General features: G+C 40.0%; 2 protein-coding genes and 4 non-coding genes across 7 annotated transcripts in view; 1 reads left to right on the forward strand and 5 right to left on the reverse strand.

Moving 5' to 3' along the window:
- Positions 1–1744: 1744 nt before the first annotated feature.
- Positions 1745–15405, reverse strand: ptcd3 (pentatricopeptide repeat domain 3). Of its 2 annotated transcripts, none has more exons than XM_088929547.1 (24): positions 15311–15405; positions 14890–14942; positions 14272–14311; positions 14082–14127; positions 13826–13894; positions 13504–13608; positions 12378–12501; positions 11716–11828; positions 9881–9957; positions 9371–9458; positions 9214–9274; positions 8119–8201; positions 7262–7406; positions 6221–6271; positions 5720–5809; positions 5395–5423; positions 5191–5297; positions 4998–5076; positions 4764–4854; positions 4231–4316; positions 3807–3955; positions 2638–2679; positions 2327–2485; positions 1745–2053 (listed from the first exon to the last, which is right to left on the reverse strand). In XM_088929547.1, exons 1-24 carry the CDS (start codon positions 15388–15390, stop codon positions 1993–1995), a joined length of 2028 nt encoding a protein of 675 aa, XP_088785673.1. In that variant the 5' UTR covers positions 15391–15405; the 3' UTR covers positions 1745–1992. The 2 variants fall into 2 exon arrangements, with proteins under 2 accessions (XP_088785673.1, XP_088785752.1); XM_088929626.1 differs by having other exon boundaries at positions 14272–14400; positions 15311–15379.
- LOC148840923 (small nucleolar RNA SNORD94) lies at positions 3009–3147 on the reverse strand. Its single transcript, XR_016091651.1, has one exon. It is a non-coding gene; the product is annotated as a small nucleolar RNA SNORD94 (small nucleolar RNA).
- Positions 4437–4575, reverse strand: LOC148840924 (small nucleolar RNA SNORD94). The gene has a single exon (XR_016091656.1). It is a non-coding gene; the product is annotated as a small nucleolar RNA SNORD94 (small nucleolar RNA).
- Positions 6898–7036, reverse strand: LOC148840925 (small nucleolar RNA SNORD94). The gene has a single exon (XR_016091653.1). It is a non-coding gene; the product is annotated as a small nucleolar RNA SNORD94 (small nucleolar RNA).
- On the reverse strand, positions 8701–8839 carry LOC148840926 (small nucleolar RNA SNORD94). The gene has a single exon (XR_016091649.1). It is a non-coding gene; the product is annotated as a small nucleolar RNA SNORD94 (small nucleolar RNA).
- Positions 15406–15656: 251 nt separating the features above from the next.
- polr1a (RNA polymerase I subunit A) overlaps positions 15657–22347 on the forward strand; it is a 46572-nt gene continuing 39881 nt past the window's right edge. Inside the window, exons 1-8 of the mRNA XM_088929858.1 lie at positions 15657–15805; positions 16595–16799; positions 17973–18122; positions 18542–18643; positions 19231–19316; positions 20074–20186; positions 20921–21007; positions 21390–21498. Coding sequence (XP_088785984.1) covers positions 15729–15805; positions 16595–16799; positions 17973–18122; positions 18542–18643; positions 19231–19316; positions 20074–20186; positions 20921–21007; positions 21390–21498 — 929 coding nt within the window. The 5' untranslated portion in view covers positions 15657–15728. The remainder of the gene's footprint in view (positions 15806–16594; positions 16800–17972; positions 18123–18541; positions 18644–19230; positions 19317–20073; positions 20187–20920; positions 21008–21389; positions 21499–22347) is intronic.

Consider the following 22347-nt stretch of genomic DNA (forward strand, 5'->3'; position numbering starts at 1 on the left):
GTTAAGAATAAATATGGGAAGGACCTTAAGAGATGTGAAAACCACCATCTTTGGCAGAATATTGCGCAAGATTGAGATACTGTATATGACCAGGTCTTTTCTGATTTTGTTCTGAAATCAGTTTTAATTCTAACGGCAAAATCAAATTCTAATAGAAATGCAGTAGGAAGGTGAGATCCACACTTCTATGATAAATAGCAAGTCTCCCACCCAGGACTTCCTGTATCGCACCTCTCTCGTCTCGCTTCTTCACAGACTGACATGTCTTGTATTTGGTGTCGCCGGTACCTTACCTTCATCTTGTTCATCCATGACCAGAGTTGCTCTCACCTCTTCTCATCAACACTCCTCTCAAAACAAGCATCTGGGCACCCACCATAATGTCAGAAAGTCTACCAGAACATCTGAGCTTCTGCAGCATTTTTCTTCCCCTTCCTACTCTCAACTGCCATATTCTCCTCTATTTCTGGTTGAATATCCAACTCACTGCACCCACAGCCCTGGTCTATATAGAGAAAATTGTTTAGTCTCTCCCCTCTCCTTTTTTGCTGTCCACTGCAGGATTCTCTGGTCTCCGGCTCCCACTGCACCATGGGGGATACGTGGGCTTCCACATTCATCCTCACACTGTCCCTAGCACTCAGGCCTAGGCAACTTACAGTAATGGATTCCTCATCTTTTTAGCTTCTGCCCCCCATTTTCAGCTGTCATCCAACACTTCTAGCTCCATCCATAGCTGACATTCATCTTCTCAAGGATTCACTTCAAAACTTGGGTAAATTCAGCAAGTGTGTTAGTTTTTTTGTGCTCTTTTGCACCAGGCTATGCCACTGGGACTTCAGCTGTGCACTTCACAGATCTAATCCAAACTACAGTCCTGCTACTGCTGCTAACCACTAGTGCTATCACCAGTTCAATGATGTGCATCCCAACTGAATTTATCGGGGGGGTTGCCTGGACAACCTTACTCCAAGGTTGGGAAGCAGCCATTCCCTAACCCAGACCTAACCTTGTCTCTCACATTTATTAGGATCTAACCGAACTGATTATTTCATTACGAACACAAGGGTTTGTAATTTGCCAGAATGTCCTCACAGGCAAAGCACTTATCCATGTTATTGTTGACTCATTACCAGAGCTTGCTGTTGGTTCAAGGTGTTCTGTCAAAAAGTGCAGGAAGACTTTGTTCCAATTCATTTTTTATACTAATCAGGCTAAGATTAGTAAGCATCAAAGAAATACTGAAGAGGAAAAGTATATATTTTTTTAAACAGAGTAGTGTTAGAGACATTAGCTTCATATTTGTTCTTCAGAACTATGGCATATAGCACTGCAGTATATTGTTTCGGAGCTCAATTCATCTCACTAATAAGTGAAGCAGCTCTTATTCACCAACTCTTAAATACCCACTACTACCTTTTGACATGTCATGACAAACTATGAGGGTAAGTAAAAATCAGAATTTTCATCAGATCCTGTCACTAAAATGAGAATTTGGAGACCTTCTGGTCTCCAGAAGCTAACTGGGCAAAAAAAGCCAGGGTGCAGTATAACAGAGTGCTTGGTGTTTGGTTTCTTGATAGCACAGTATCAGGTTTTAAACAAAATACTTTAAATTGGCATTCACATGCAGTGTTTACCAATAACTTGTATTTCAGTGATCAATATGGCAGCTTATCTTACAGTGCAAGTTTCGTCTGTTTCAGCAAGATGGTCTTCAGCCCTCGAAAAAAAATATACAAAGGACAAGACACTCACCTTTATTATATTACATCATGATCCAGGACAAATCAAAATACTTGAGTTTGATCCAAGCTTTATTAGACCAAATATCTTAATTTACTTTAGTACAGAGAGCCTGTACAGTACAGCAGTGTTTGGAAAGTTAGCTGTAGAAAGTCATCATAAGGTTTTTAGCCATGTGACACAAGTGTAGTTCTTACTGACTGACTTAAAGGGGATCCTTTCAGCTCGAATAGACTGCTGAAGAGCTCATTCTTCATCGCTGTCACTGCTGTCACTCGTCAAGGTCTCCAGTTCACCCAAGGAATCCCTAATATGACAAAGTCCAAATTTATATTTAAACAAAAGTTCTGTCACTCAAAGAGCCTAACTATGCTAGACAATCTAATTCCTGACATTTTACACGTCATATAGTAGACAAAATTGTGGTTTGACTGATCTTTTAAGAAAACAGCTCCTTTTAGTACGGACCTTAACCCTCTGCTTCAGTATTTTTAATAACATTCTACTCTTGTATAAGCGACGCAACTCAATGAATAGTTTTGCTTTAGCTCTAGAATAGTGTCAAGAGATTAGGTCTTACTTCTGTTTGTCAGTCAGCTCGAACTCTTCCTTCACTCTGCTGGCGAGCTCTGCAGTGATGGGCAAGCTGAATCCAGCCGACAGCCTGACCAGCTCCACAGCTTGGTTGCTGTTGTTGTTTGCTTTTGCCAAATTCACAAACTCGGCAAACAGCGCCACGCTGGAAAGATTAAGAACGAATACTCTGATCAGCTTCCCGGAGAACATTAAAACACATCAAGGTGCGGGATAAAAGTCTATATTTTACAAGGTATACAGAGTAGCAGTGATAAATCACAAGTGCGGATCATACTTAAAAACAAAAACACTTACTCTGGCACTCTGTTGCTTGACTTGAACAACTGGAGCATTCCCCTTTTTGAGAAACAAAAGGAAAAGAAAAATACTGTTGGAGAACTTAATTTATTCTCAGTTTAAGATACAAAAGTTAAATTGATTGAGCTAAATCAGTCCAAGCATTGTCTCTGCATGGACAATCTCATGTACTACAAGCTACAGTGCCTGACTGAGTAACAAGTGTCCTCTTTACAGCAACTCCGCAAATGACACCATGGTTTAACCCCCATACACAGCATCTTTTCTTGTCGAATACCCAGCGTGATGAACGGACAGAGCCCAAGGTCAAATCCATAATGTCTGAATTCGTTCAGAGGAACCATTTAGAAAAGGATCATGTTATGTAAATGGCTCAGATTTAGGCGGTTGTGTCGTGTCAGTGCCTCTCCGACAGCCGGCCACTCGCCTGCCGACAGAGAGCAACACTTCCACTCAGCTCCCATTATCAGCTGAGGTCCGTACCCCTGCGCCAATCATCATTGCCAGGTACATTAATTTTACTCCACAGACATATCTCTAAGCTTCGAGTTTTAAAAGCCATGAACATTTCAAAGTGATCAGGTATTCATTCAACTTGAAGTAACTAGCACTTAGGTTCCAGTTTTTGGCATTTATCTGTAATCATGCGACATCTCGTCAAACCTGTGACCAAACTGCACAAATCACTTTTTAGTAGAATGGTTGTCTATGCATTTTAAAAATCACAAGGGGGCAGCTTTACAGGAGTGTTGCTTTTTTCACTCAATTGTACAGATGAGCCCAACATCAGGGTGATGCCCGGCATTTACAGCTCTTCTTCAGAAATCATATTCACCTCCATGTCACTTACCCAGCTTTAACTGATGGTCACAAACATTAGAGGCGGCTTATGAACAACAAAGCTCACACTCAGCCATGTCTGTTTTTTCCCCTAACAGGTTTTACTCTACACCAACTGAAATGATGCAGCTACAGTAGCAGGAGGCAGGGTGTCCAATTTAACAACTAGCAAGTGACACTTTCCCGATGTATGATTAGTAGTCGGTGACTTTTAAAAAAAAAACACAGCTTAAATCCAAGGCTAAATGGACTCATGCATTGTAACTATACAATCTACAAGGCTCTGGGAGTGGTTCTCAAGGCTCGGGTTCTGCTCCGGCACTCACCAGGCCTCCTGTGTCCTGCCAGCTCTCAGCAGGAGGGTGGCGACGTTCCCCAGGGCGCTGGCTGTCCACTCCAGAGATCTGCGGCCCCGATCCCCGTGCTCGTATTCAGCTTTTACTGCCAGGGCACACTCTGCAAAAGCCTGCTGGACCTGCAGGCACAACATAGCGCTGAAGAACCCCACTGCGATACACTCCTGAACTAGGCTAGAATTTCACCGATTTTCTAAACCATGAGAGATCGCCGTCCCAAAGGATACACACTAAGGAAAATTGCCGTTTCCAATATACCTCGTGCCAAGCTATTTTTATGGGTACTGTATTAACAGGAAACAGAAGACTGCCTTTTCTATAGATAGAAATGCAAAAAATAAATTCCATGTTAATATATGGTACCTGCAGTTGCAGAGGTTTTAGAAGCACTTACCTCTGGGCTGTGCTTGTCTCGAGCCATCAATGCCAATACCTCCTCTACCAGATCAGCCTTGTTTGCATGACCCATTTGCTTAATATCTGTGGGTATTCACAAACAGTGCAAGACATTAGGAACATTACTAAATCTGACAGCATGCAGATTGCGACAACTCAAATGAACCAAAAACAGCTCATCAAATTAAAACCCAGTCGTGCAAGTCAGCTCAGATTTAGGCGGTTGTGTCGTGTCAGTGCCTCTCTGACAGCCGGCCACTCGCCTGCTGACAGAGAGCAACACTTCCACTCAGCTCCCATCATCAGCTGAGGTCCGTACCCCTGCGCCAATCATCACTGCCACTCATGATGCATTATCTCCTCATGTTTAAAATTAAAACAAAATAACTGTTTAGGGATTGAAAGAAGTCAGTCTTTTTTTAATTAACCAGGTTAACCTCAATGTACTTATACGTTTAATCTTTCCTTATTTAAATAAACCCTTTAATGCTTTATTTACATTAAAATGTTGATCAACAAACAAAAACTAACCTTTCCATATCATTGGGATGAGGTCCAGTCTATTATCAGTGTCCAGTGCTTGGAGCAAATCCTTTAAGCCTTGAGAATTGGGGTAGTACAACTAGGTCAAAAAAAGTACATTTCAGGTAAAAATCCGCTCTAGTCGACAAACATTACTAAATCGTAATTTTAGAGTCCCATAAAATGTACAGAACTGGAAATCAATAAAGCAATTAAATTAAAGCTTTTCTTGTAATCACTCACAGAAGGTATCAGGTCTCTGTACCACTTCAAAATCTCATCGATGTTCTCCATCATACACAGCAAGCTGAAGAATCTTCCACTTGAAAAACAAATTGAAATAGTTTCCGACTTCACTGATGGGGGTCTTCGGTTCATCTAAACCAATTCATTACACACACGTTTCAGCATACTTGATCTTAGAAAGGACACTTACTAATAAACACTTCGCAGGTAAGAGTCACCCAACAACTGCCAGTTGTCTCCCTCCCCAAGGAACCTGTGCAGTCTGTAGGCTAGCTCGATGTCTTTAAGATCCAAACACTACAACAACAAAAAAAGAGAAATAAGACTGAAGTCATCAGATAGTTCAAACAAAAAGCCACCATGGTGAATCCAAGAGAATTAAAAGGGTACTTACAATTTTCATGGCACCAGAAAAGAAATACACTGCAAAGGAAGAAAATAACAATGAAATAAAACTAAAAAGAGGGCGAGACCATCCAAGTAATACATTTTAACAAACTCAAGACATCCAAGTAGATCTTAACCTGAGCAGCATTTACCAACTTATTTTTAAATCCTTACTAATGTTTGAAAATCTTCAGACAAAGGAGGGAGAGAATGTGGAGTTCTATTACATGAATTCAAGTTTCCTTTTTCACTCTAAACTAAAAAACCCTGCAAATCAAAGCGCTAAATTAGAGGGGGAAAAGAGTTTGCCTATGTCATAAGAGCCCTCGTACCATCATCAGGATCCTGAGCAAAGAAGCTCTTTCCTTCAACTTCATCCATCACTTCATGGAGGATTTCAGTAGGGCCTCTGCCAGAAGAGGCTGCACAGGAAAGAGTGTTCAAAACAACCATGAGAAGACCTCAGTATATCTACAAGGGTACCCCAATGGCCAAAGCTCTTGTTGCTCTATGTACAGCAGTCAGCTGCTGAAGAGACAGTGAGCAAGCAATCACAGCTGGTCAGACCTGATAACTTCATAAGGCTTTGGTGGTTCCTGCTTCTAAGAAGGGGACAGGGACTACAGATGTTTTTACTGCACTTATATAGAAACAAACAAAGGATTCATGAACTGTCATATAGATCTTATTTCATCAAGCACTGCTATTCTGAAAAAAAAATGCCAAGAACCGATTACAACAAAGGTCCAAACTAAGGGAACAAGAAAAGTTGGAAATGTAAATAACCCCAAGGATCCCCAAAACTATAGATAGATTTTAAAAGTATACTTTACCAGTTTTGTAGAAAAGACCAAGGAGATGGTGAAATGTAGCCAAACTTGGCTCTGTGAGGCAAAATGAAATGACGTTTGTTGAGATAAAAACAAAAATGCTTAAGGGTTTGTACTGGGTTTTCAATTTCTCTTGCAAGAATACTATTCCCTAAACACTACTTGGATGGAGCTTGTGAACCTTAATATCAGTAACAAAAACTGAGACAACACCATATACTTATTTTCAGAACTACTTAAACTTCTGTAATACTCCTCTAATACCAATACCAATGTATTCAATAAAAGTATTGAAGAAAATTAAGTACATTTTAAAAAGGTAAGGGATTTTTCTCTTTTCTTTTTCATCAATACAAAAAAATGAACTCACTGCACAGAACCATTCCTTGATACAACAGGTATATTTCACTCCCCTTTTCAAAGAACAACCACCAACAATTAAAATAATGCTTAACAGATGACTCTTTAATACATAAAAAAACCTTTGCAGGAATTAAAATAGCACAGTCTTGCGATATAAACATCCTGAAATCATTACTCAAGCAAGAAACCCACATAGGATTTTGTGCAAAAGGCTGGTAAAAAAAAACAACGAAAAGGACATGTTTGTCCTTATATTTTTAATTTAATACATTTCTGTACCTGCCAAAAAATGGTTCTAACGTGCTTAAATTTTCAAGCTGGCTCAGATTTAGGCGGTTGTGTCGTGTCAGTGCCTCTCTGACAGCCGGCCACTCGCCTGCTGACAGAGAGCAACACTTCCACTCAGCTCCCATTATCAGCTGAGGTCCGTACCCCTGCGCCAATCATCACCGCCGGCAGCCTGCACGTGGTAATTACAGGTACCTTGCACCAAGCTTGCAGCCACTCATGTCTCGTGCACCCAAAGGTGTCAACTACCTGCACAGACAAATGGTGGCATGTAGGGGCTTTCTGCTCATGGTCTCATGGTCATTTCTTCCTGTTCCATCTCAGGCGAAACTTTATACAAGCGGCAGATATGTCTGGATGTCGCCTGCTCGCGTGTCCTTCGCCGTTACTCACCAACGCCCAGGGCCTTCATCTCGTTGAGGGTGTGAAAGGCCTGGACTCTGGCCAGGGGCCCACACTTGCGCAGGCTCTTCAGCACAGCATTGAAAGTCAGCAGGTTGGGCTGCACCTTCTGCTCACCCATCTGCTTTAATAGGTCCTGCAGGAGAGTGTTCAGAATAGAAGTTAAATCCTTTGTACAAAGATTAAAAAAAAAACCAACAACATCCTTGCTTTTTCAGTCATCGTTTTTATCTTTTTTTTTATCAGCTAGAAGCCAAACCCAGTAGGCAGAAGGTGCAAGAAGAGACTACACCTGGACAGTCCGTCACTGGACACTCACATGTGCCCTGAGGGAGGAGGGGGATTTAGAGAGACAAAAATTACCTGGGGAGCACAACTTTGAACTGTGGGAGGAAATCAAAGCTCCCAGAAAACCCACCAGACATGTGCAGAACAGGCAAACTCCACTCCCTATCTGGCATCAAACCCGGGACCCAAGAGCTGCAGGCACCATGTAACCCAGTCCGGTTAATACATACGGTTTATTTTATGTCCCCCCGACAGTTGCTGGGCATATAATAACTGGAGGTTCCAGCAGCGGTCAATGGGCTGCTACACAATTTAAATATTCCTGTACCTAGAAATTTACCAAAGGGGAGGAAACGGAAATTCAATCTTCTCTACCTTTAACAACAACCATCGTTCTCTAGGCTGTCGACAAAACCAGTTACTCAGTTTTCCACTTGAGATGGAAAATGATTTGCCCACAGCTGGAGTTAAGACTAGTGGATTTATTAAAAAAAAAACTGCTATTAAATATAAAAACGCACAAAACAACTGCTGTAAATTTGGTTTTAGAAAAGCCTTACGAAAATAAGTTCCAATTTTTCATTGTATTTCTCCTTGATTTCAGGTGCTGTTGCAAGCAGGGCATTGAAAGTGTGGACATCAGCTGCAAGAAAGAAAAGCCACAACTATTAACACACACACAGCGGGACACTGAAGGGATTAAATACATCTTAAATCTTCTGTAAGTGTGCTGTACAATTAATGTGTGTGAGCTGAGGGTCAGGGGTCTTCTGATTTGTACCAATTCTAGATCCTGGATACACAACTGATCCAATTATTGACTTAGTAAAACAGACTTATATTCTACACTTTATCCAAGACAGTCACAACTTTGTATTTTTAATCAAACACTAATAAACTGTCCCTGTTAGAATAAACTCAAATACTTCCACAGACCCCAATGACTACTAACCCTGAATGATCTAAAGCCAATTTAGAGAAACGGGTCTTTGGTGATTACAGAGTGGGGGGCTGTGAAACTAGTCATTTAAATTAGCAAAAACATATTAGCTCCTGATCATATCAGCCAAGCAGATCGAGAAATTAGAACTGGACAGGTCCAGCAGTGCCCGGTTCTACCTGGAACCAGGAACTACAGTGAGCTGGCTCAGATTTAGGCGGTTGTGTCGTGTCAGTGCCTCTCTGACAGCCAGCCACTCGCCTGCTGACAGAGAGCAACACTTCCACTCAGCTCCCATCATCAGCTGAGGTCCGTACCCCTGCGCCAATCATCACCGCCAGCAGCCTGCACGTGGTAATTACAGGTAACATCTAAGAGCACTGTGTAAAGAATCTGAGTTTGGGCTCAAAAGGTTTCTAAAAGTAGGATTTGTTTTGTACAATCAAATAAAAAGACTTGGAGCTGTGTCAGTCACAAAACCTCCTTGGGCAGACAGGTGAATCCAAGTTGCCGACAGCAAAGTCTATATGCTAATCGCACAGCTGCATTTACATGTGAATATGGACTCATTTGCCACATTAAACCTAACTAAAACTACTTTTTAGATTTTAATTGTGACAAGAAAATGGCCTTAACAGACAGAAAAAGAAAAGCTAAATTATGTGACCATAAAGCCGATTTACATTCGACAAGCAGCTCTGCTCAAGTTACTTACCAGTCAGGCGGTTGTTCAGTAAATCAGTATATGTGTTGAATGCCTTTGTATAAGCACCATACTGTGAATTAAGAAAATAGTACACATGAGTAAGCACTCTAGAATCCAATTACCTCACATTTGTAAAAGAAAAAGTCTACAAAAAAGAGTACTGTACCTTTACCATCCCTCTGATCAATGCACAGTAAGATCGTTCATTTCTCTCCGGCATCAAGTTAAATATTCTTTCGGCATTGTTGTTTTCTCTGAACAGAAAAGAAAATTACTCTTTTCATGGAGAACTTCGCAAACTACAAAATGAAAAATCCCTGCAGAATCCTCTATGCTTAGTTACCACAAAAAATAAATCATGTGTCTTAATACCTTTCGACAGGTCAATAATGCAGAAGTTACAGAAACTACAGTTAAACAGACCTGCATACATACAATACAAGATGAATATGTCATGGCTATATGCAAGTCAATGTTATATTAAAGCTATGAACACTATACATGTCCTAACGAACTTCCCCGTTTGAGCTATTCGTCTTCCTCTCATGTCATGCAAGAGACATTTCTTTTAAGCCACACCACAAACTCTGGTTCCAATCTGTTTTCTCAATGTTTCTCTTTTCTGAACAACAGAAAAGCTGGCGACTTCGACAGCACAGGCAGAAGATAGACTTGCCTCCAAACAATGCCAAGCAAATCCGAAGCTTTGCGCAGTCTTCCTCTATTACTTTGCATAACTTCTTGGATTTCTTCCTGGAGGGGAATACAATACATTGTGAAACATCTGAGATCTTGACCACTGAGAAATAAGGTTTATAAAAGTCTATAATATAATAAACTCCTAAATCTACAGCACAATCTGTTAGACAATGGATTGTATTTAGTGTAGGTAGGTAAATAGTGTCATATCACTCTATATAGTAATACCATTCTCCCACCTCAACATGGTATTATCTCTATAATAAGTTGTACATTTTTGTATTGTAACAGAGTGATTTTGTTACAACAGAAGTCAAACTACAGTATGACCTCTAACTACCTCCTCCCGCAATGTAGCTCTGCAGGATCTTGCGATTATCTTAAACAAGCAAGAGAGTTCTTACATGATGATTCAGACCTCCTTGAATAAATTAGATGATCTGCTACACCCCAAGAACAAACCATCAGGTTTTACACGTGAAACGATAAGAATCTGGTATATGAAGTTTCATCTTACAAGTTTTCAAGGAAAGATTTATTTATAAATTGATGGATGGGTGTAACAGAATTAAGCAGGGAAGCCCTAGAGTCAAGAAGCCAACAAGGAAATACGTGCAATGGCTAAATAAACATTTTTACAATATCCATCATAATTTACAGTGTACGATAGACTCTCTATAACATAATACAGATGTACTGGTCACAAGTCTGATTACGTTTAACTGAAATGTTTATCAATACTCTTTAGTAAATCAATATTCAGTAACCCTTATAAATACATAAGGTGTACAGAGCATAAAAGAACTCAGAATTTTGTGCATGTGTGCATTTTGAAATGGATGTGGGTATAATTTTTGCAGCAATCAATGTAATTTGATAAATCCTGACCAACTATAAAATACTTGTAAAAGGTTTATTCCATGCTGAAAAGAGAAGAAAAAACACAATGTTTCAGCCATGGAGCCTTCTTCAGGTGTGTGCTCCGCAGCCAAAAAATTGTGTTTTCTTTCTTCTCTTTTCAGCATGGAATAAACCTTTTACTTGTTCCTTTGCAGCCTGCGCATGCTGACGCAGCTACCCACCTGAATTACTTCATAATATACTTGGATGACATTGCAGAAATCTTAAATCACCACGGGAGGGAGAGCTCTTTGGGCACAAGTGACACGGAAAGGCAGAAATATTTTACTCCCTCAAAAGGTCTACCGTCGGCATGGCGGACCATTACATTCAGGCGGACCCCCAGCAGTGGAGCCAGGCACGCTACCGATTAATCAAGGTTCACAACGAAATGCTAATTGCAGTGTACAACAGACCAGTTCATGGGGCGATCCAGCTATGACGACTTGTGAAAGGGTGGAAAGTCACTATGGTGACACTCGCAATGACAGGGCAATCTGAGCACACTGATTAACACTGGTCAAGGGTTGGAAGCTCACTCTCTGCCCTTCCTGTGAGCGCATGTTAATCAGCATAGTGAATTAATTTACGTCACTCTATCACACAAATAGATTGGCATAGCACCTGCTACACGAAAAACTGTCAGCGGCCAGCTGTGTGAATTTTCTAGCGTTACATGTTTATTTTGCTGGTCAGTATAAAGTAAAAATATCAAAGTTATTCGCCAACTGGTTCTTATGAAGGGTTCCCATCCGTTTTTTCTTCAACGGTATTAAGGCTGTGACTTATTTAAATTAGTCGATGGAAAATTGTTTCACTAGAAACACAGGTCTTGGGTTTATCAAATCAGCACTTTGCAAGCCAGTCAAGTTTAATTTTACATCAGCCCTGATGTCAATGAAGATACTGTACCACTTCTTCAGATTCTCTTTGCTCAGGCATGTCTTCTCGAACAGGGTCCCTGTCTCCATAAAAACAGATCAGATCCAGAAGGTCGTTCGTGGCTTCGAGAGAGACTGCAGTTCCTGCATCAAGGATCCAAAAAGACATCACTAGAGACACCCAAAAAAAGGATTATCCTTAAAACAGCTGTTACCCCTGGTAAAACCTGAACATGGTCCATAAAGGAGGAGCTGATTTTTAAGGAATGAGAAATTTTCTTAAGTGACTACAGTCAAAGACACATATAAAGCTCTAAAAAACAGATGATGTAAGTGACTGTTAACTCTGAGATCCTCCTAGATGAAACGATAAGAAAAAAAAAATACAAGGCTTCTCTCGTATATCTGAATTTAAAAATGGCAAATATTAATAGGATTTCCATTTTAAGACAAGGGAAGCACAATCAATCATTGATGGAATAATCATTTCCATTACAAAAAAAATAGGAGATCACTATATAACCAAGGTTTTGATTTTTGTTCCCCTACACATTCAAACAGTTCACACAAAATTACATTTCTTTTACTTTCACTCCAACAAAATAAGACCAGCTGCGGCTGCTGTCCTCTCGCAGAGGCCCAGAGGGCAGCGTGGAGGTGTAGAGGGCTGTGCTGGGCTGAACCTCCCCTTACCTGCCTGCAGGAGCTGGTCGTAGACCTGCACTGCCGCCTTCACCTTCCGCAACCTGATGCGCTCCTGGAGGGCAGCTTCACTCACCTCTGTGATCTGAGGCTCAAACGTCTCCGGCATCAGACACTGCAGATGGGGAAGAGAAAATGTACCATGGCGGCTGAAAACAACTTCACTAAAACACAAGGTAGAAACAAATTAACCTTAAAATTACGGCCAGCTGAAAACTACCACCCTCTCGCTTTAAAGAAGTATTTAAAACAGAGGTATCTAACCCTGGTGTGGCTGCAGATTCTCTTTCCAACTCAGCTCTTAAGCCTGTTATTGACTTAAATGGACCAATTTCACAGCATGTCCTATCTCGTTAAATGCTTGTACTTTAAAGAGACCATCCTGGACCGGAACTGAACATATCCAAGAGAAGTGGAAGGCTTGTCTTTTATTTTAAGGGGAGACAGCGACCTGAGTATTTAGGAGGTCTACTCTGAAAAATGTAAAAGAAAAATAGTTTTCTTCACACTTGAAGAAGGCTCCACAGCCAATATGTTGCGTTTCTTTTCTTCTCTTTTCAGCATGGAATAAACCTTTACTTGTTCCTTGATTTACATAGGTCTGTTCACTGCTTTTGCTGTACTTAGGAAGTTAAATGTTCAAACCCCACATCTGCTTCACGTTTTAAGTAGAAAGTTAGCACCAGCAATAGACAAGCCGTCTTTCTCATTTCTTTAAGTCTTACAATTTTCACGTTCAATCTCCAGGTGTTGTTGTATCAACATTCACTGTCTGATACACTGAAAACAAAGTAGGGGAACATTTACCACATACTGACATGTGGTAGGGCTGACAACTAAACGTTAGGCAGTTAACTTTACCTATTACACAAACATTACCTTACATCCACACTCTGCTTTTCTATATTCTCTGGGCCACAGGAAATTTAAAGTAGTCTGGTAAACCACCACAACTTTCAAGCAATCAGCCAGGGCTTAGTTTTGCTTAGTATGATGGTATCATCATTGATGCAATAGCAAAATTTATAAAGAAAAATTAATAAGTTGTAAAAGTACAGGTCTTTCCTCAGTCATTTAACACATTTTCAAAACAAGTATACTTCAGGTACAAACTTACTGGAATATGTGGTTCAGCGAAGTCTTTCTTGAAAAACCTTGGATACGTATTGATAATATATTTGGCTGCATTTCTTCCAGACTCCTGGGACAGGGAATATAGCTTCTGAAGGAACAAAGACACAAGCTAGTTGGTTAATGGATGACGGGACTCAAACTTAAGATAGTAACAGTGCTAAAAAAAAAAAAAGACTTACAGAAGAACCCACAATTCAAATGTTACAACAAAAGCTGTTTTATTCAAATTATTTTAATTTCTAATCATGTTACTCCTTTCATCCAAAGAAAGGAGACACCCTTCCCTCACAAACCCCATTACTCACAAACTCTGATGATGTCCGGGGGGTAAGATAGGGGTCATCTTGAAATGCATAATGTGCTGCTGTGGGGTCCTGTGGGGAGATTGCATTTGTTTGCTTATTGTGTTAAAACTGAATTTATATAGTTAAACTACAAATAGTTATAATGTGGTATATATACAAAATTTACAATCCATGTGGTTAAAGGGTAAAAGAGGGCCTTGATGTTATATGAGCTTTTAAAAACAGTTTTTTCCCCCCCAAAAAATGAAAAACTTACCCTGTTAACTGTGGAGGAAAGTGCCTGTAGTACTGCCAGTTTATCCCTAAAAAATAAATTTTGAATTTTAGACAGACCCAACAGTATATTCACAGATAAAACACAATAATATGCTTCACTGAAAAAAATTTCTCAGAACTTAAAATTAACTGAGATATTCCTACATTAATAACAAATACAGATGACTTACCATGTTTTCTTTTTCGGAATTAAAATCTCTTGAGGATCCCCTGTGGAAAGTTCCCATAATCACATTGATCTATTTGCACAACAACATACACCCTTGACACGAATCCTCAAAAACGACCCCTCTGTTGTACTGTAATTTAATAACAACAACAACACTTTATTAACCCTTTACAATTTCTTGTATTAGGAATTAGTCTTTTCGCATACCCCAGGTTGCTTTCCATGAGACACACAGACAGGGAGAGAGCATGGGGTCAGAGCGCAGGGTCAGCCATTTATACGGCGGCCCTGGAGCAGTTGGGGTTAAGGGCCTTGCTCAGGGGCCCAACGGAGTAGCATTCCTCTGCCAGCTGCGGGTTTTGAACCGGCAACCTTCCAGCCACAGGCACAGATCCTTAGCAACAAAGCCACCGTTAATATAATTGTACCTCAGTATCACCATCTTCCGCTGTTTGTCAGTAAAAATAATCCTACAATACACCTCTGTCACATGCTCGTTATACAGTTAACGTCGATTTATTCGGATTTCCTTTTCAGGACATCATGGCCCCCTTTCTAACGGATCGAGCTCCCCAGAATAAAAGAGCCCCTAAATATTAAATCATATACTAAAACATACCTGTTTTTTGAGCCGATGCCTGTAGACACAACGCAGAACGTCCAGAGAAATCCCTTGAAAAAAACATTTCGTAAAGCACGAATTTTACATTCATACGAATCATACAGATCCAAAGTTGGTGAAAGCGGTAGGCATATCGTCTATCTCCAAAAGCAATCATAACCGTGCTCACGTCCATCGCGAAACCTTTTTCTGGATCGGGTCTTGACTAAGTAATTTTTCAAAATAATTTAAATTGTTGCACAAACCCTGGATCATTTGAAAACTACAAAGATACCCTTTATTGAACATGGTCTAAATCAGCCCTACCGCTCAATTACAGGTCAAACTCTAGAGTAGGGTTGCATAATCATTTTATACTAAAAAGTTAAAATTTAAATAAAATATTTTTTTATAATACTTAATCCTTTAGAAGTCTCACCTCATACACCAATATTTACCAAATATTCTTTTTGTGGTCCTGCAAAAATTTAAACCCGCTTGTGTAGAGGGCGCCGCCATTTTTAAGGACACCAACAGCCTGCTGGGAAACGGTTGTACTATCTCTAAGGAAGGGTGGAATCAAAATTTGTTTTTATAGTTCAAACATTTATCTTCTGTTATTTTTCTGTTTTAAGAGAAAATTAAATAATATATGTATTATTTTATTTACAAACTACACATTTATTTAATTAAATCATTACTTTTAAAAAGATTATTAGTATCCCCCCTAGAGTTTTGTAATAGTGGAACTGTCCATACTCAGTACCACGTGTTGTGAGGTCGTGGTGCGTTTTCCATGCGTGTTGTTCGTCTGAAAATAAATAGATGTTTTGACGTTAAATACTGTACATATAAAAATGCTGTTTGCTAAAGATGCACCTTGGCGGCGCCTCGAAGGCATGTCCTTTGGAATATACTCCACAGATGAAATCAGGTAAGCGGTTTTAACTACTCAGGATATGACAAGTACAGTAACTTCAATTAAAAAAATATTCTGTGCTCTTGGAATACAAAATCCTTCTCCCAGAATCACATTTAGCCACAGTTAACTGTGCAGTATATTGCTTTACACCTAGTCGGTCATATAAAAAAGTTTAATAACTTTTCTGCTTGTAATTTAGGGACATTTACTGTATCTTACTATATTTAGGTTTTTATTAATTAATTGGTTTACATTTTGCCATTACCTTAATTGAAGGGGGAAGTTTTGAGCTCCAGCTCCCGAAATTTTCCTTATGTATACCTTTGTATTTGTAATATTCATTTGAAGAATTAAAAGAAAAAACTTTGTACCCTAACTCCAGATGTGTCTAAGGACGTTTCTTTTTTCAGTATAGGGTAATGTTTTGTTCATGACACAAATAGTTTACTATCAGTTTAACTAAATCATGTATTAACTAAATATTTAAATACTCCACTTTCAGATGTGTACGCACAATTGTTTTTTAGGTATGGACTTAAATTTATTTTTAATATCAAACATGCAACTTCCCAAAAGTCTTTTTACTTTTCAGGAACTGATGGAATTAATGGAATTTGCAGCACAGTGTAGTATGGGAACAGTTTAGCATGTGACAAATTTGTATACTCTTATTATAAAGTTCTTTTGTAATATTCTCCTGCTTACAAATCGGATGAACTCGGCTGTCCAGCTGGGATGTCCTGTCAGCTAACAAATACACTTGGAATCCTGAATAAAAGGTCTTCTCCTCTTCTTTCCTAGGAAGCTTAGTGTAAAGACAATCACTAATCCCCGTTTTCTGGATAACGTGGGGAACCCAGCGACCAATGGTTTGTATGACTTGGCATTGGGCCCTGCCGACTCTAAGGAAGTCTGCACCACCTGCATGCAGGACTTCAACAAATGTCCTGGCCACCTGGGTCATATAGAACTGCCTTTGCCTGTGTACAACCCAATGTTCTTCGATGTAAGTGCTCACTGAGCTTCCATTACCCTTGCAAATAATAAGGTTCCAAGTGTCAGTGTTTAGGGTGTCTGGTTTCTTCCCTCAGTCCACAGATATACTGGTAGGTAGGCTTCTGGGAAAATTGGCCTCTGGTGTGAGTGTGTGTGTTTGTGTCTGTGTGTGCCCTGTGATGGACTGGCATCCCATCCTTGGTGTACCCTGACTTGCACCTGTTTTTTGCTGGGATAGGCTTTGGCTCCCTTGTGACCTTGAATTGGATGAAGCAGTTAGAAAATGAAGGGATGAATGTTAATGTTTAGTGACAAAACCCGCTAGTTGTTAGGAATGAGTGAGTGCCGTGTGCTTATTAAGGGGCTGACCAGCTGTAGTCTGTAAATACCAAAGTTCCTTGTGTGACACATTTTTTGAAAATTAAATCAATAAGTTCTGAAATAAAAGCAACACAGTATTTTTCTCGAAAAGCACTTTGGTACATTTATTTTAGTGGTAGAGGATCAAGTAGGTAGCAGCGTCAGCATGCATAGGCTCAAAGGAACAAGTAAAAGTTTATTCCATGCTGAAAAGTGACACAACAGGAGATTACTGCCTGTTTTCCTCTCCCTTTCCTCACACCTGAAGAAGGCTCCACAGCCAAAATGGTGTGTGGCTTTTTTTTTCAGCATATAATCAACCTTTACTTGTACCTATTTTAGTTGTAGTTTTGTTTAGGTTCCCCCTTCAGTAAAGCAAAGCAAAGCAGGTTTTGTAAGCACAATTGCTTTATCTGTACCAGAGAGGTTTAAGACTGGATCTGCTTTATAAAAAGTGTTTAGATTATTGCGATCATGAATCAGTATTTCTCAGCTCCAAGAAGAAACATGAAGGAAACTCCATAAAGAATTCTGTATATGTGTAATGAGGTAAGGATAATAAGTTTAAACAGAAGCCTGTTTGTGTGAGTGATAGTCACTCCTGGTCCCAGAGAATCTGTAATTCTTTTAATTACTTCTGATGTGTGGATGACTGAAGTGAATTATTGATTCAATTGTGTTATTATTAGTGTTTTATGCATCTTAATCTATAGGTCATTTTAAGTTGCCTTTTCAACTTGTTGGACAATGGCCCTGCAGGATCAGGGAGCATTACCGGACAAGAAAGTCCTGTAGACTGAGTTCCACTCTGTGCTCTTCTCAGAAACTCTACCTGCTGGTCCGCGGCTCCTGCCTGAGCTGTCACATGCTGACGTGTTCTCGTGCTGCTGTCCACCTGCTCCTCAACCAGCTGAGGGTGCTGGAGGCAGGCGCCCTTAATGCAGTGTTCGACCTGGAGGCTGAGCTGAACAGGGTACGTGCTTTCCCGACTTCCATTCACAGACTGAGTCAGTTCTCAGTGCTACCAGCTGGAATTGGAACAGGAAGGAAGAAATGTACCATACCATTTAGCATACAAATATTGAACCAGGTTAATATGGCTATTTGTATAAAGCTATTTTTATCAAACCGCTTGAAATCCACAGAGTTAAAAATAATCTATGTTACGTTAACAAACTGGCTTGGCTCAATTCTTTACCGTTTTCATTTTTTGTCTCATCCACAATTCTCTTATTACAGTATTTCTGAACTGAAGAGTTGTATTAGCCAGACACTCCAATTGGAAGTGATTAATTGACATTTATAAATGTATAGAAATCACATCCATCCTCTGGAGGGGGGGGGAGGGGGGATAAAACCGTGAACTTGAGCTTGACGTGACGTGTGTTGCAGTACCTGGAGGGCAATGTGTCGGCCAGCGGTGTGGAGATACAGGAGGTGTTGGAGGACTATACTAAGAACATCCTGAGGACCGCCATAGGCTGCAGTTCCCCGGTGAGTCACACTGGCCCTTCCTGCTCACCAGCACACCCTCACAGAGAAATACTGAGCTGGAAGATTCCTAATGTAGTCCAAGTTTTTTATGGAGATTATAAGGATGTAAACTAATGGTTTCTGAAGTTGTGGGAAGATATGTTCAAGGGGGAAAAGGAGCAAGTGCCTGGAGTGACAGGACGCAGTGTGGTTGTGCAACACACAACACCAGCTTGCCTGTACCAAGCAGGGAGGCTTAGTTAAGAAACCCTAAGGTCTGTGCCATTAGGGATGGAGGTCTGACTGGGACTAAGGAAGGAGAGTTTATAACATCTGGGTTTTACTATCATAAGCACACACAATAATTGACATGCTTTGGAATTATGATTTAAGTTTTTTCTCTTCCTTGTAAAAATATTAATATTAAAAACAACAGATTTCTGTAAATAATGATGTCCATTCAGTAGGTAATGTTTAGATGGGAAATTGAATGTACTGGTCCTGTTTTATCACAGGGGTATGGTGCATTTGAGATGGAACTTAGTGAAGCTTTTTTAAACCTGTTGAGAATTCTTCATAACTAAAAAGTTATGCTGTTCCTTTTCCAGGTAAAGAATGTTTGTGAAATTAAGAACAACCTTATCAGCAATTTCTGGAAACTTCACGTGAAATCTAGGAAATGTCCAAACTGCAAGTAAGTGTTATGAAAGCCCTGGCTAGAGGCGAACTCGTATAATGAACTTGAGTCAAATTGCCTTTTGTCTAACTTTGTTCTTTTTGGTGCAAGTAAGTCCATTTTAAAGGCCACTTCACACTGGAATAAATTAAATCCACACAAGTGTTACATCCATTGTCACTTTCATTGTTTTCCTTGACACTGTAGGTGTATCATTGTCCTTCAAAACTGGATAAATTAAAGAGGCATTAGACTTATGTGTGTTGCATGTTGCTTTACATTGTGGCAGCTCCACTGGCTTTCAAGTGAAACCTCACTAAACGGTATGCTGACAGTGTCTCTGTCCTCGCTTGTCTTTGTCAGTGACTACCTGCACAGTCATGAGCAGCTGGGTGTGTTCATATTCAACAGGGTTGAGCCTTCATGGTCACAGTTAGGTGATGCTGTTGTGTTAAAGAAGTTTTGCGTAACCTGAGCTTTGTCTTGCATCAAGATTCATTGTTTTGCCCCATGTTTTTGAGAAAAAGGGAGTTATAAAGCTCCTTCTACTTCACACCTCTTTAAAGTTCAAGTTCAAATTTATAGCTAAGCCACTTTAGAAAGGCCAAAAGCAGGTTTCACTAATATCGCCATAAGATCATGGGTTCTAGCAAATCACCAGGGTGGCTATTGTGCAACAAGCTGAGGAAACCTGTGGTGTAATTCTGGTAATGTGCAGCAAATGGTTTAATGTACTTTTCTTAAGAGCTGATTTTTCTTTAAACTTCTCCCACAGAACTGGTCGATCAGTTGTCCGGAAGGAGCACAACAGCAAGCTTATAGTGACCTTGCCCTCATCTGTGCATAAAGCAAGCAAGACAGGTGAAGCAAATCAGAAAGAAACTGAAGGTAAGGTTGACATTTGGAAAGGATTTTTTTCTAGTTCCCTAAATAATTCTGTAGGGGTCACATAGCAGTTTTGCTTTGGCCCCATATACATGTATTTATCAGATAGATGAAGTAATTGTTTGCCTACTAGGGGGTGATGGACAACATCTGTAGTGACCAATGAAGGGCGATGCTTTTTCACATGATTTTCTCTGGGGGAGTTTTGAGGGTCTTTGAGATGTATTTTTGACAAAGTTCTCAATTTCATGTTTAACATGGGAAACTGCACTTAAAAATGAAAATAGGAGGCATATTAAAAATTCCAGGGTGTCTCTTGAAAAGAATAGGGGTGTAACCCTGGCATCCTGGCCAAATTTCCCATTGTCCCTTACAGTCATGGCCTCCTAATAATCCCCATCTATGAATTGGCTTCATTACTCTGTTCTCCTCCCCACTGATAGCTGATGTGTGGTGAGCGTTCTGGCGCACTATGGCTGCCGTCACATCATCCAGGTGGATGCTGCACATTGGTGGTGGTGGAGGAGAGTCCCCATTACCTGTAAAGTGCTTTGAGTGTAGTGTCCAGAAACGCGCTATATAAGTGTAAGCATTATTATCAGTTATTCTTTCTTCAAATATTAGTGTTTTGGAGTTAATTTTACTGACACCTATGTTTAAAATGTTCTTACAGGTGATTTTGAAAACAACATTTTGTTAGTATAAGCTTCTAAAATATGTATCTCTGCTGCTTGTAGTAATTAATGAAGCCCAACTGGGGAAGCGTGGATATCTGACGCCCAGCACCACCAAAGAACATGTCCTGCGACTTTGGGAAAATGAAGGTAAGACTGATTTCTTAGAAACAGACACAGAAGTTTTTCTGTAGCGGTGGGCTTAAGAATAAAATGGTAGTAGACAATATTCCTTTCTTAATGTTCTATTGTCAAATTTAGAAACTAGAAACTAGACTTTGTGTTTTGTTTTTAGGAGAGTTTCTGTCAAGGTAGTGTGGCTATTTAAAAAAAAAAACTTTCAAGATCTGTGTTTTATGGCAATAAGTCGTTTAGGGTGGATTCTGACTTAAAAGCATTTATTCATAATTGCACAGATGGGAGCTTCGCACCATTGGTAGTTTCCTAGATCTTCTCACATGTCTGGTTAGATGGTCGGTTAACATCTAAATATTTCAAGGACAGTTCAGTACTGAATCTCTTTGTTTTTCAGGGTTTTTCCTGAAGTACCTGTTTTCAGGTTTGGAGGTCTATGAGAACTCCAAGAGCTGTTTCAACCCAGATGTGTTCTTTCTGGAAATTCTGGTTGTCCCGCCGTCCAGGTTAGACTTTCTATACCAGTGATTGTCTTTTATTTTACACAGTTGGCCTTTTCAGACAGTCAGTGTGAAGTTAAGTGCCAGGATGGATATGGTTGGGGTTTTCCAAAATAAATTACTTTTGTAGTTATGATCTCTCCTCTCTTTTTCTTCTGACCAATCACAACACTTCAACTAGTGATGTGACAGGTCTACTTGCATCAAGTAGATCTGTCTACTTTGAATGCCTCCTGTTCAACACAGAAACAGACACAGAAGTGTCTGTTTGGTAAAATAAATCTATGTGAAATATTATAATCTCTTGTGTAATAATAGCTTCCTCACAACACATGAATGCCACATTCGTGATGTGGCTACCATACTCTCCAGGCCTAAGCCCTACTGATCGTCTTTGGGATGACCCGGGATGATGTTTGGCATCTAGGACTTGGAGACTAGTGACTTAATTAGCTGTTCTGTCAATATGGTGTACTTGTATGCCGTACCCAACTGCACTAGTTATGTTTCATGTGAGGTTTAGTGGGAAATTGTATGTTTGCGTATTTCTTGTCATGGTCTGGCTAAATGACTGCTCTTCTGTCCAAGCATTGTACTCGTCTTGTTCAACCTCAAGCTCTTTACTTCTTTGTAACTGCCGTAAGTCACCATAAGTATTCCTGGTGACAGTCGAAATCTTTTTACATTTTATTTTTCCCATAAGGAAAAAACACACAGAAATCCTGACAGCGAGACTGTGGTGTGCCTTTATTGACCAATCAGTGTGGGCCAGATGTGTCATGCAGGCTGCCTGTGACGATCCACTGATGAATAGTGACGTGGTGTTGACTTGAAGATTTGGGGTCATAACATAAG

This window comes from Atractosteus spatula, chromosome 1, assembly GCF_055471065.1.
Source record: "Atractosteus spatula isolate fAtrSpa1 chromosome 1, fAtrSpa1.hap1, whole genome shotgun sequence".
NCBI lineage: Eukaryota > Metazoa > Chordata > Actinopteri > Semionotiformes > Lepisosteidae > Atractosteus > Atractosteus spatula.